General features: G+C 34.5%; 1 protein-coding gene across 2 annotated transcripts in view; it reads right to left on the reverse strand.

Annotated features, from left to right (window-relative positions):
* The window catches only part of LOC137632787 (lactosylceramide 4-alpha-galactosyltransferase-like), a 53,027-nt gene that overhangs the window by 11,004 nt on the left and 27,048 nt on the right, over positions 1-14,975 (reverse strand). For both annotated transcript variants that reach the window (XM_068364872.1, XM_068364871.1), the window contains exons 4-6: positions 11,675-11,770; positions 11,359-11,555; positions 1,789-2,012 (exon numbers count right to left, since the gene is read on the reverse strand). In XM_068364872.1, coding sequence (XP_068220973.1) covers positions 1,789-2,012; positions 11,359-11,555; positions 11,675-11,770 — 517 coding nt within the window. The remainder of the gene's footprint in view (positions 1-1,788; positions 2,013-11,358; positions 11,556-11,674; positions 11,771-14,975) is intronic.

Below are 14,975 nucleotides of genomic sequence, written 5' to 3' on the forward strand. Positions count from 1 at the left end.
CCCCCATCCTAACCTACACTAGGCACAGAAGTAGGACTGCGGCCAAGAGATGTGATGGTTAGGCCATCACTAAGAAAAAGAGGGGAGCGGGATAAGGGTCCTGTAAACTTCGTTCTAGTATGAGACACACTCAGCAGTTAGGAAAGCTCATCCTAACATAGAGTTTGTCTATAAGGAGGAAGGTTGGCTATACTTGCTATCCTTCTCCATAACAGAACCAAGTTAGGTGTAGTTATTTCGCCAGGCAACGGAGAAGACTCTTTCTCCAGCCCGAGAATAACAACACAGGACAGCCTGCTAGACCACTAGAAGAAGGAATCATCTCGCACAGAATCCTTCAGATGTGGGCTAGGGAAGCAAAGTCTCCTGTGTCTGCACCTAACCTAGCAAAGGAAACTCATTCTCTATGCTAGGAAGACGCAGACCACAGACTAAAACTCTGATGTTCTGCCCCAACTTCAAAAACCAGTTACTCTGGTTAGCGGGTCAGGACAGACATATCCCAGTATAGTTATACCTGTATATTATTCAGATAGAACCACTAGGACTAAGCCTAAGGCTTACTCAGAGGGAGAAAGGGATTGAACTTATTCTCCGGGAGGAAAGAACAACCGGGGATGTGTGCGAGAGTATACTAAAGCCCCATAGGCTACTAGCCTAGGTGCGGTGAGAATCGATTACCTAAATCAACGAAACTCTCTCGTATACAATCTTGGAGAAGAAAATTCAACAATATCTTACATGTATAAAATATTTGCCTATAGCTTCAATAACATAACACTCGGAAAACATATATCATGCATGAAAGTACTAGGCCTAGACGCCCAGGCTACTAAGCCTTGCGAAGGGCAAGATCGGTTACCTAAATCGCCGAACTGAAAACTAACGGCATTATATAAGAATTCCTAGAGGAGCTAAATAGCTAGATTTATTAAAGCGTAAAAACCGGGAACGTCGCTTTGGCTAACTAAATGACCCATATATAGCGAGCAACAGCATCCAGGATGCTTCCGGTAGGCAAAAGCTCTTGTTTACGTTAAGATCACTTTCGATTTCATTCAAAACGACAAGAGCTTACATTTATACAAAGTAAAGATAATATTCAACTTTCCAGAGGGAGAAGGGGCCAGAGAGGGCATCATAATGTTGATTAATATCCAAAAATACGAGAGAACACAAGGGAAAACACCGAGTAGTAGAGCTACACGAAAAGGAATAGAGATGGCGCTGCCCCCTTCGTCAGATACACACTGGAAACGGAATAGGAGAGATTCCTTGGGAACGGCTCTCTTTTCATTCTCGTTTCAGATTCTTGTCACTATAATGCCTCGAAGGGTTAATACTGTTCGGGGTGAAGATAGCTATGTGACGTGTCAAGAATACGTCCTCTGATATTATGCGATATCCCTGTTAGATGTAATTAGGGATATTCGCTCCAGGAGTTAGAATTCTGGATACCTTAAGGTAAAATTCTCTGGGAATATCACTGTAGTCAAATATACCCTAGGAAGCTACCCTTTAGGAACTTCCATCAGGACGACATGGCCTGAGCCCAAATATATATATATATATATATATATATATATATATATATATATATATATATATATATATATATATATATATATATATATATATATATATATATATATATATATATATATATATATGACTTATTGCCATATCACAGTATTTTTTGCATGATGGTTTAAGGTTCGAAAAGTTAAAATTGTAAAAATTTCCTAGATGATAACTACAATGTAGTTGTCATCCTCCAGAGTAACTTACCCTGAAATTTTTCTGAATGTCCTCCAAAAGCATCCTGAAGACCTTATGCCGAGGCTGACCAATTAGAATGGCATTATTTATTCCAGTGTCATTGAACATTCCTACGGCGTCAGTGAGATTCGACGTGCTTCTGATGCAAATGGAATCAGTGTCTGCGTAGATGCCACCCCACTTCCACACTAGTGCCACTCGCAGCATGTCGCTTAGGTTGATTTTGGCCCAGGCTATTTTGTACAAGTGGATACTCAAATTATTATTTTAGGAAATCCACATGATGGGCATATTTCTTACAGCGGCTCTCTTCTAGCTTAACGACAGTTTTCATGATTGTAGCATTTTCAAGTTTCATTCCCGCTCCCTTCCCCCCCCCCCCCTATCCCCCTAAGAATTATAAATAAAAATTTAAGCTGATTTTTAGCTATTTGAATATTACCGTAGTATTAACATCCAGATGAAAATCGAGATTTTCGTCTTTCTAATAACAGCTTTTCACTTTTAGCATACTGTAAATGCTAAAGCCAAGATCCATTCATTGCTCATCAGTATCATTTTTGTTCTTGAGGAATGGTAATTTTCTCAAGTCCAGCTAAAAAAAAAAATCATGTGAATTGTTAATCACATGCTTCAACTAAAACAACAGACAATATAAAATTCTTAGCTTTGGATAGACATTGTCCAAAATTCTATGGCTTTGTAATTTGTATACCATACATGTAGTCATCACAGGACTGGCTGTGCTACCTGAAGCATATGATATTGCTTAATTGAATGCCTAAACATTGCTTATAGACAGTTGTTTTTTATTCGGGTAAAATTTCCAAATCTTCTCTTGTTTAATATGATGTTTTATAGTTATTGTTAACATTCTGGACTCATTTCCTGTAATTTCTAGAATTTGTACTGAACTGCAGGAACCTTCATACAGAATCATTGTGTTTACTATTTTTTTTTATCATCAGTAACTAGCAAAACCTTAGTTGAAAATAGGCCCAGGGACATCAAAAAGGACAAAATAGCCCAGTGAGGAAGGAGAATAATGAATTTCCTGAATTATATGAAAAGTTACGAAAAAGACTATAAAATATCTTGAGATCAGCAACAACGTTAAAATATGTTATATACCTGTGTAAACTGTGAAGAGAAACTTACGTCAACCTGTTTAACAAATAAGCATTCCCTGTAATTTTGAACTTTAAGTTCTAATGATTCAACTGCCTCATTAGAAAGATTATTGCACAGTCTGGTCATAGCTAGAATAAAACTTCTAGAACTTTGTGTAGTATTGAAGCTTGTGATGGAGAAGACAAAACTTTTAGAACCAACTGCATACCTAGTGTTACATGAAGGATAGTAATCTGGGAAGAGGAGAAGGTCAAGGATGGTCAGAAATATTAAAAAAAAAATTATTCTAAATATTCTACCGCCTACAGTTGGTTTGAAATCATAACAGTTTGTTCACAATACAATTTGTTTTTGCATAAGATTATTAAAAAGAGCTTAATAATCTGTGGAAATTTAGAAAAAATGTAAAGCATCCTTGGAAATTATGCATATATAGGTATTAGCAATAATATGATACATATTTAAGAATAATTGTCACGACGATTCTGTTTATGGTCCCCTGAGATTTTTCAAATAGCTGTTTTGATGTTTCAACCATTCATATTCTAAGAAATCCAACTCATTTCTTAATATTTTCCCATCTTTAAGGTTATTGTAAATTCTAGTACTCTCTAGTGTAACGTAGGAATATGAGTAGTGAGCTATTCTTGAGTCTGCACTATCTTTGGTGGTGTAGACATAACAGTTCCTCTTGAACTTAAACCAGAGGGCTCTGTCACTCGCTGTTGAAAGGAAAATGCAACCCTTTTGGCTGATGAGTTTGACATTAAGCACAGTAATGAGGACTTGATCTTCCTCATTCTTGTTCCTCTAAAACTAAAACTAACAAGTTTACCATTTCGTTCTCGTGAAATTTAAGCTCTGTTCATGGACGCTGATTCCTATGGAGAAGTATCCCCAAATAGTATTTTCCTGTTTTTTGTAAAGACTGTATGTTAACAAATAGAAGTTATTTTAGCACTTGGAGAATTGGTAATGTTTCTCCAATATGTAAATGTGTTTATGGTAGTTCAATTCCAGTTAATTACCACCCAATTTACATAACACCTATGTTATATAAACGTTTTGACGTATTTTTGTGAGGATCAATTTTTATTTATTTTTATATTTTTGTTTTTTTCCAAATCCAAAGAGAGAGAGAGAGAGAGAGAGAGAGAGAGAGAGAGAGAGAGAGAGAGAGAGAGAGAGAGAGAGAGAGAGAGAGAGAGAGACAGAGAAAGACAGACAGACAGAGAGAGAGACAGAGAATGTGTGTGTGTCAGCGAGCGAGAGGTAGTTAGTTTATTGATTGTTTGTTGTGAGAAAGACTGTTGGTATAAATAAGGTTGTTGTTTATGTTTTTAGCTAGGTTAGGAAAGCTGTGAATGTCTTGGGTGAATTTTCTTTTTTATTTGACTGCAGCTAGAGGCAGTTGTGTGGTTTGAGTACTGGATTTACTTCATATTTTTTAGCAGCGTGGAGGTGTTTTGTTTATTTCAGCAGTAAGTATAATTTATTTATCTTTGCTAGGAGTGATTCTGAATAATAGAAAGTTTATTATTCATCTTTGATTATAGTGCGATAGTTTAGTTAGCTAGGAGTGTTCGTGTTTTTCTTTTTTCTTTCGCAGGCTGTAATTCTTCCTTTGGAGAGATTTCTTTACGTGGAATTGATTTTTGACGACATGGCTAATGATATGAAAGTTGATACGGCTGCTCTGAATTACATGACTGTTGATGACCCAGAGCGAATGAAATTCCGATTGCTGTTGAAGATAATGATGATGATGAGGATAATAACGACGACTCCAATCAGGGAAGTGGTTTTGGCAAATTGCCACCCAGTGGACTGTTGAACACAGAGCTGTGGTAGTGTGCTGCAAAAGACAGTTGGGAGTGTGTGGACGACTGTGTTGGTGTCAACATACAATATATAAACATTCAAATTTTGGTGTTGGTGTGCAGTGTTATTTTAAGTTTGTTAGGGTTTTTTGGGGTTTATACGAATGATGTTATGGTTATTATATATTTAGTGTTAAGTTTTGATTAGTTTTAAGTGTGATTATTTTGGTTGTGGATGGTTTATGTTAAGCGTTTTAGTTTGTAAGAAATATAGCATTAAGGTTATTTTTGTTTTTATGACCTTTTTGTCTAAGAGTCCAGTTTATGATGATGCAAGTGGAAAATTTGTGTTGCGGAGACAATTGTCTGTTTAGTGTGATCAAGGGTGTGGGGGTTGTTGTTGCAACATCCAGCCACATTATTTTGGCGCCCGAATAGGGACTGCCGAGGTGGGATTGGAAGCTGGACTCTTGGAGGAAGGACTGATAGGATAAGAAATTAGATTTAAGGTTGATGACAATGGAAGGCAAATAAACGGCTTTGGGGGAGGAATTGCGGCATTATAAAGAACGGGGGCAGAAGTTGATAGTTGAGAAAGAGAGGTTGCTAGTAGAGAATGAGAGGTTGAACTGTGAGAATGAGGCGATGCAGAAGGAGCTTAGGGAGTTAAAGGCAACAGTAGAGAGAGTGGAAGAAGGGTTAGAGATTAGGTTACAAGAGAATGAGAGGTGAATGGATGAGCATGTGGTTGAACGGTTTGGGCTGACGACAGGTCAAATAATGAATATGATTAAAGAGTTCATGGTTGAAGGCTCAGTCGGAGGAGTGGCCTCTGCTACGGGTAAAGGGTTGCTGGTGGAAGAAATGGTTAAGGTAAGTGATATTGGGAAAGGAAGTGATAGTGATAGTAATAGTGATAGTGAAGTTAAAGGGACTAGGTATAGTAAGGATGAACAGAAAGGTGGGAGGAAGGATGAAAGGAAAGGTAAAAGTTATGTGAAGAAAGAGAAGAAAATGTCAGGCTGAGCATGAGGATGATCGTGAATGGGTGAGAGTGGGGAGTAAGAAAGGGCTAGGAAGAGTATAATCAAGGATAGGAGTATGAGTGTGGAATTAAATTCTTTATATTCTAGGGAGGGAGTAGGAAACAAGAAGGAAGGTAGCAGTGATGATAGCAGTGAGAATGAACGTGATGTGTGTAAGACTGTATTTATGAGAGAGGTACCTTGGTATGAAAGGTTCAGTGAGCATAGTAGTAGCGATGTATACGAGTTTTTCAAGGAGCATGAGAGGTATTGTCAGGATAAGTATTGTGATAGTAAGAGAGTTTGGGCTAGGGAGTTAGGAGAATATTTGACTGGGTATTTTTTGACGATATATGGTGTGATAATGATTGTGGTGGGTGTTGAATATGATAATGTAAAAGGTAGGATAATTGAGCAGGTAAAACGTATGAAAGGGAGTGTTAAGTATAGGCGTAAATATGATTTTCATGAGGCTCAAATGAATGTGGGTGAGGCTTTTTCTATGTATGTATGTCGGTTAGAAACGTTAGCAAGGAAGAAGTATGGAGATGAAGGTATAAATGAGAATAAGGAGTTAATGAGGAAGTTTTTGGCGACAGTATCTGAGAATGTGTGTGAATTAATCAATTTGAAACGGAAGGTGGACGCATGAGAGATTGACATGGGATGATATATTAGAGATTGTTGAGGATTATCAGTTAGATAGGTGCATGAAAGAAAGTAAATCTGTGAGTGTAAGAACTGGAATGCAAGAAAGTGAAATAGAACTTGGTAGTTATAAGGATGCAATTTTGAGAGAGCCAATGAGGATAGCTGATCAGGTAATAGATAGGAGTGTTAGGGCAAGTAACAGAGGAACTGTGCAAGTAAATGGTGAATTTAGGCAGGGTAATTGGCGCAATAGGGATAGGAGTGCGAGTGCGCAACGAGGTATGTCAGATATTTATGTCCGTGATGAAAAGTGTCATAGGTGTGAAAAGGAAGGTTATAAGAAGAATGAATGTAGATGGGCTCTAGGTGCTTGTTTTTGGATGTGGTGAGGTAGGGCATAGAATTAGCGAGTGCAAGAAAGAGAAAGGTGTAAAATGTTATCGGTGTGGTATGACTGGGCACATAGCAAGTGGATGTCATAGTAATCGTATGAATGTGATTTGTGGTAATTGTGGTAAGGTTGGTCATTATGCTAGAATGTGCAAGGAGCCGCGGGGTAAGTGTACTGAATGTGGTGTAGATGGGCATGTAGCTAGAGTATGTAGGAAGAAGTGACTAAATCAGCCAGGATGTTCAGGAAACTAGAGTGTAAGAGGGTTCAGCTGGGTGAATTCTCTTGTCTGTATGGAGGGAATAAGATCAATGGTTATGAGAATGGGATGAATAATTGGTTGGAAATAATTAACTATGAACCTAGTATGCATGAGAACTTGGGGTTGGAAAATAAACAAATAGTGTTAGTTGAATAAAGGAAAAAGAGTCGTTTGAAAGTTTTAAGTGAGGAGAAAGTGCAAGGGAAATTTATAGGTATGGGTTGGAATCCGAATATGCATGACAAGGGTGTAAATGTGTAAATGAGTGTGGAAGATAAATGTATTAAAACAGATGAAACATGGCTGAGTATGAATGATCTTATAGTGTGCGTGGTTTTTCGTTAGGTGATATAAAAGAAAGAAGGAATAACGCAAGAAGGAGAGAAAGGGGAGTGATAAGTAGCATGATGAATCTTTTGCTAAAGTTGAGAATGTTTTTGATGAAATGGATGAACTGTTGACAGAAATGAGTGTAATTTTAGGGCCAGATAAGAAGGAGGAAGATGGGATTGTACATGATATGTTAGATGATAAGGATTTAGATAGGAATAGTGTTCATGTAGCGAATGATTGTGATAAGGAAGAAATGAATGAGAGAGTGTATGAATGCCCAGTTACTCTGAGTAGAGGTCCCGATCTCGACTGCGACTGGGTAATGAAAAAAATAATGTAAGTGGTTGTGGGAAAATGTAGAAGGATTTGGCAAAGTAAGGGGGGAGGAATGTGGAGGATCAATTTTTATTTTATTTTTTTTTTTTTTTGCCAAATCGACAGAGAGAGAGAGAGAGAGAGAGAGAGAGAGAGAGAGAGAGAGAGAAAAGAGAGAGAGAGAGAGAGAGAGAGAGAGAGAGAGAGAGAGAGAGAGAGAGAGAGAGAGAGAGAGCGATTGATTCTGAATAATAGAAAGTTTATTATTTATTTTTTATTATAGTGCGATAGTTTAGATAGCTAGGAGTGTTCGTAAGTGTTTCTCTTTTTTCATTTGCAGACCGTAGTTCCTCCTTTGGAGAGATTTTTTTTTATGTGGAATTGATTTTCGTCGACCTGGCTAATGATAAGAAAGTTGATACGGCTACTGTGGATTACATAATTGTTGATGACCTGGAGCGAATGAAATTTCGATTGCTGATGATGATGATGATAACCAGGACCCAAATCAGGGAAGTAGTTGTGGCAAATTGCCCCCCCACAGAGCTGTGGTAGTGCGCTGCAAAAGACAGTTGGCAGTCTGTGAAGCACTGTGTTGGTGTCAACATATAATATATAAACATACAAATTTTGGTGTTAGTGTGCGGTGTAATTTTAAGTTAGGGCGTTTTTGGGTTTATATGAATGGTGTTATGGTTATTATATATTTAGTGTTAAGTTTTTGATTAGTTTTACGTGTGATTATTTTGATTGTGGATGATTAATGTTAAGCGTTTTAGTTTGTAAGAAATATAGTATTTAAGTTATGTTTTGTTTTTATGTCCTTTTTGTCTATGAGTCCAGTTTATGATAAAGTAAGGAGAAAGTTTGTGTTGCGGAGACAATTGTCTGTTTAGTGTGATCAAGGGTGTGGGGGTTGTTGTTGCAACATCCTAAATAGGGATGCTGAAGGTGATTCCTTAGTTTGGAATTTGACTTTCATAAAGGCCCTGGAGCATGTGATGTCCTTCTTACAATTTCTAATGCTGTACAGATATCCCTTGATTGTGATCAGGAAGATCATATGATTGGCTATGGTTTTAGTACTGCCTTTGACCATGTTAATCATGAGGCCCTTGTTTTCAAAATCAAACAGTTAAGAGTGGGTGGGTCTTTTCTTAGCATCATTATTGAATTTTTAATTAATAGATCACAAAGATTTGGTGCTGACGTACTGAGTACCTTAATGAGTATATAGGAATGTGATATCTGGTGATCTTCAGGGTATTGTTCTTGGATCATTACTTTTCATACTATTATAAACATGGCATGTGGTTTGGCCTGAAAACAAGCTTATTGCATATATAAATTATTTTACTTGTTCTGCATCAATTCCATCTCCTGAATGTAGATTTGGGGTTGCTGAATTCCTTAATAGAGATCTAGCTAAAATTAGTGCATGGTGCAAATTATGGGCCATAAAGTTGAATCCTAATAAAACAAACTCAAAGTATATTTATATAAAGGACGAAGACAGTGGCTCCGCAACATCTGGATCCCAGCATTGATAATTCTTTTTAACTCGGTATGACTTTTCAAATTTTAGGGGTGATTCTTGATAATGAATTTATTTTTAAGAAACACATTGGGTCTGTCTCTTGAACTGCACAAAAATTGGCTTTATGAGAAAGTCTTTCAAGATTTTCGGTGATTAATCTAGTCTGAATAAGTGTAATATATCTTTCATTAGCCTTGTTTCAGAATTGTTCTCCTGTCTGGTCTTCAGCAGCTTAATCTCATCACAATTTGTTGGACAGGAGCTTATGGTGTATTATATTTATTTTTCCTGATCTAGATATTGGTCTCTAACACCGTGTTTCTGTTAGTTCGTTATGCATGCTGCATAAGATTTTTCATGATTCTGACCATCCTTTGCATTAATAGCACCTCCCTATTCTTAATACTAAGTATGTAGTTCATTATAATTGCCATGCCTATTCTATGATCAGGCTCAATGCTACATATTTTTCTAGAAGTTTTATTCCAGCTGTGATAAAGTTTTGGAATGATCTTCCTAATTACAGAGTTGAATCGCTGGAACTTCAGAAATTCACACTTGCAGAGAGCGATTTTATGTTGAACAGGCTGTCATAAGTATCTTTTTAATGTTATTATATGAAAAGTCTATTCTAGTGTTGTTACTGCTCTTAAAATATTTTATTTTAATTGTTCATCACTTCTGCTGTATTTTATTTATTTCCTTATATCCTTTCTTCACTGGGCTATTTTATAATAATAATAATAATAATAATAATAATAATAATAATAATAATAATAATAATAATAATAATAATAATAATAATAAAAATAATAATAATATAAAGGAAATTATTCTTAGATATTGTATATTGAAATTAGAATGCCTATCAAAAAGTAATTCGAGGAGAAAGTAATAAATTATTAGTATCCTTATCTTTTGTTGAATGATATTGCTTCGAATAGTGTCCAGGATTGGGAATAAGAAAAGGAAATCTCTTGAGAAAACCGGGGTGAAGTTGGGAATAATTATTTTAACTTAATTTTCAGAAGAATCGGGATTTACTAAATCTTTTTTTTTTTCATTCATATTTACCGACCCCCAATTCGTTTCTTAGTGAGGACCCTTTATTACCTAGTTCCTTATAGCAATGGTTGGTCTATTTAGCTAAGCAGTGAATTTTGTAAAGTTGATTTCATAAGTATCGGTACACATCATGGCAATCTAAGATGCAGATAGGTGATAGATGTTTCGAAGGATATAGTAATCAGATGTTTCTCTAAGTGGATAGTTGCCAGAATTTTCCCCAAAGCGATAGTGCACCTTATTCATGAAGCCAACTATACCAAGTGTTCTGTTGATTGTTGTGAATCATAACCAATGAAGGAGAAAAGAGAGTAACAAAAAAAATAATTTGGGGTGACCAATGCTTCATCAAAACATGAACCACAAAATATTTAAAGATGGAAAGGGCTACCCCAAATAATTCTAAGTCTATTGTATAATCTACTTATCAACCTTAGGTTAAATTTGTCATTCACTACTACTGCTATGACTATTAGTGATGTTATAGTTAATTCTGCTGGTCTTGTATCTATACTTATAATGCCAGTAATGCACTTCCATTACATCTGAGAATATTGATATACAGTCTTCCCAATAGCAAACAATTTCATCATTCCCACAGCTATTCCTAAAAAAAGGGGCAGTTTCTTTGTTGCCTCTTCAACTTTTTTTATCGAAAGCATCCTCCTTCACCAAACCCTTCTTCTATAAACCCTTCACTCTATCAGTCATCTAATCCTTTGACTCCCTCTAAATCTTCTACACCTAATAGGCTCCTCCTAAGCCCCCTTTACCCCACCCATCACTCAGCCTTACAACATGTCTACATAACCTCAATATGACACTTAATTTCATTAGTAGTAACACTGGTAAATAATTCAAGTTCCTGCCAGACATCTTATTCGGAAAATATGTTATTTAGTGGGAACCAAATCTGATGAGGAACTCTTTACTAGAGGGTTCCAGGGATCAAAGTAAGTACACTCAGCAGCCAGCTACTGTTTGCAAGACCTTTAGTAGATGTTGCTTACCTAGATTTCTGAACAAAGTTAAGTTTACCCTGAACTTACATGTTCCCCTCTGCCATTTATCCGAGTTGAAGAGTTCCCAGAGAGGAGTCTCGCTGAATATTTCTTCAAGGTTACTGGTGACAATCTTGATATTGGAATACTGACTGAAAAGACTCTTCCTCACTCCTGTGGTGTCATCTATGAATGGAGACACCAAGATAAACCAAACTGTCTTTTCCGGGTGTTGAGCTGCCCAGCTGGAAGGAAGAAAGGAATGAAGCAAAGTTAAGAAAGTTGTACTCCCATATGTTATCCATTTTATTTTCATTTTTATGAAAGTAAGGATGTAACTTGGGTTTCATAGAATTTCACTTACCTCTCTACGGAACACCAACTTCTGTATAAGGGATGTGAACTACAAGTGGATTCTATCAAGAAGATGTTTTCAGATGAGACCTTTGTTGTCATTTCTCTTTAAGTTAAAACAATAAGCATTCTGTTAGTTATTGAATTCACAAACATATATTGCATGTATATATAAATATATATATATATATATATATATATATATATATATATATATATATATATATATATATATGTCATATATGATATTTATATATGTCATATATAATATATATATATATATATATATATATATATATATATATATATATATATATATATATATATATGTCATATATAATATATATACTGTATATATGTTATATACAACATATATATATATACATATATATATATATATATATATATATATATATATATATATATATATATATATATATATATATATATATATATATATATATATATATATATATATATATATATATATATATTTATATGTATATATACATATATATATGTATATATATATATATATATATATATATATATATATATATATATATATATATATATATATATATATATATATTTATATATATATATATGGATAAATATCAACATAAGTCGGGTAAAACTCACTGGTAAGAGACTGATGTCTCGCCAGGTAAATCCTTAACAGCTGGGTAGCGTTAGGTTCCGATTTCTTTTATGGCCTCTCGTAGCATGGTTGGCTTCGACCCGGCCTTTCATTAGAAGGGGCCAACGTTTGATCCCAAGTATGAAGTAGAAATTTATTTCTATTTGAACACGATGTTGTGGTGATATTTATCCATATTAACTCATTAGGGGTAATTTGAATGAATTACTACCAATTGTGTCACGTGGTGGGCCGGGAAGTCGGGTAAAACCCGCTGGTAAGAGACTGATGTCTCGCCAAGTAAATCCTTAACAGCCGGGTAGCGTTAAGTTCCGATTTCGTTTATGGCCTTTTGTGGCATGGTCGGTTTCGACCTGGCCTTTCATTATATATATATATATATATATATACATATATATATATATATATATATATATATATATATATATATATATATATATATATATATATATATATATATATATATATGTATATATATACATATATATATATATATATATGTATATATATATATATATATATATATATATATATATATATATATATATATATATATATATATATATACATATAATGAGTGTATGTGCGTGTGTGGGTTTGTAAATATCAACCACAACTGCATTTAGTATCGAATTCTACCTTCGGGAATGTATATCCAGTGGAAATTAACTTATGATAAAGGCTTCAGGCAGGGGCAAAGATTTAAACCTATGCCACTTAGTTGAAATCATGCCAACAGGGACTCATAACTCATACCAGTGAGAGAGATGTAATTGTATTTCAAGTCTAGTGTACAAATTGATGTCGAATTCATGAATCTATTTTAAGACTTTAAATCAATCCATCTCCACCCTGATAGATGATGCAGATGGTGGATACGGGTTGATTAAAATTCTAAGAACCTCGTGAATTTAATAGGAATATGTACAACAGACTTGTTATAGAATTATATCTTCCTTCAGGTATAGTTTCGGCTAAGAGGCATAGGTTTGAATCATTGTCCAGCCTGAAAAATTTATCACAAATGAATTTCCGCTGGATATACATTTCCAAAGGGCTAATTCGATATCAAATGCCATTTTGCTTGATATTTACATTGATTAATATATATATATATATATATATATATATATATATATATATATATATATATATATATATATATATATATATATATACAAATATATGTATGTATATATGTATATATGTATGTATATAATACATGTATATATATATATATATATATATATATATATATATATATATATATATATATATATATATATATATATATATATGTATGTATATATATATATATATATATATATATATATATATATATATATATATATATATATATATATATATATATGTGTGTGTGTGTGTGTGTGTGTGTGTGTGTATGTGTGTGTTACAGCCACAAAAGGAAAATCTAAAATATCTGATTGAATATAGCACTTTCTTCTTATTAGTGACATCTACGGATTCAAAATGAGGTTAAATATACACAGTTATCGTTTTTCACAGAAGGGGATCCGCCGGTTGTCAGTTTCTTGATGATTCCAGATAAGTCAGATTTTAGAAAAGAGGATAATATAGACTTAACAGAAAACAGACCAAGGCTTAGGTTTAAATATTGGGTACAGGCAATTAAGAAGGATTTGACAATATTTATTTTAACTATAGTCCTTAATATGAGATTATTGCACCTGTCTCTTACCAGTCCATTCTTTGACTTAATCACAGCCAGAGGGATGTCAAAGTATTATTATCAGATCTACGAGAGACGGCCATTTTAGGCTGTTTTATTCTGAAAGAAATATCTTTAGATGTGTGGCCGATATAAGAGTTACATCTAGAAAAGGAATGTTATATAATGTTGATAGAATTTTTAGAGCTATACTTAATCTTCATATTTTATAAAGTACCACTATATTTAAACACTACCCTATATCTAATTTTTATAAAGGGTTATGACATGTACCATCTGAAAACATTCATGAAATGGCAAACCAAGTATGATATTCATTGCTTCCTTTTTCTGTAACTGGACACTAAAAGGTTTTCTTAGCTGTATTCATAGTTTTCCGGAAAATATTTTGGATGTCAGCGATTAGTGACCGTTTATTCAATTTTAGTATGCTCATCTTCTACGTATTTATGATTGCATATTCTAAGTGCCCCAAAGTACTTCGAGATACAGAATAATCTATGTTTATTGTGTGTCCTAAATATATATGTATATAGAAAAGTTATTTGTTGCTTCCTATACATAGAAAGTTCAAATTAATCTGCTTGTCTAACAATCAAAACGTCTAAAAGCGGATAATCAAAAAGATAATTGTAGAGTAGGGAGGAATGGCATCAGTGGTCAAGGGAGCTATAAGCAGAATAACTCTGCTCAGTAATGGTTTAACAGGGTGCAGTTTCTCAGGGTGAGGTGTGCTAGGAACTCCTGTGTTCAACTGTACATGAAACTATCATTTTCCATCCTTTGATTGAACCATCAGGCCCTTTTTATGCCAAGTATTCTTCTCAAACAATTTGTCGTTACGTTTTCAACCATTTACTACTGTTTAGATTTATTGTTCACATTCCTCGTCCGTAAAGGAAACCTGGTTCAACCAACCCTTTAAATCTAAAAGCCTAA

This window comes from Palaemon carinicauda, chromosome 42, assembly GCF_036898095.1.
Source record: "Palaemon carinicauda isolate YSFRI2023 chromosome 42, ASM3689809v2, whole genome shotgun sequence".
Taxonomy (NCBI): domain Eukaryota; kingdom Metazoa; phylum Arthropoda; class Malacostraca; order Decapoda; family Palaemonidae; genus Palaemon; species Palaemon carinicauda.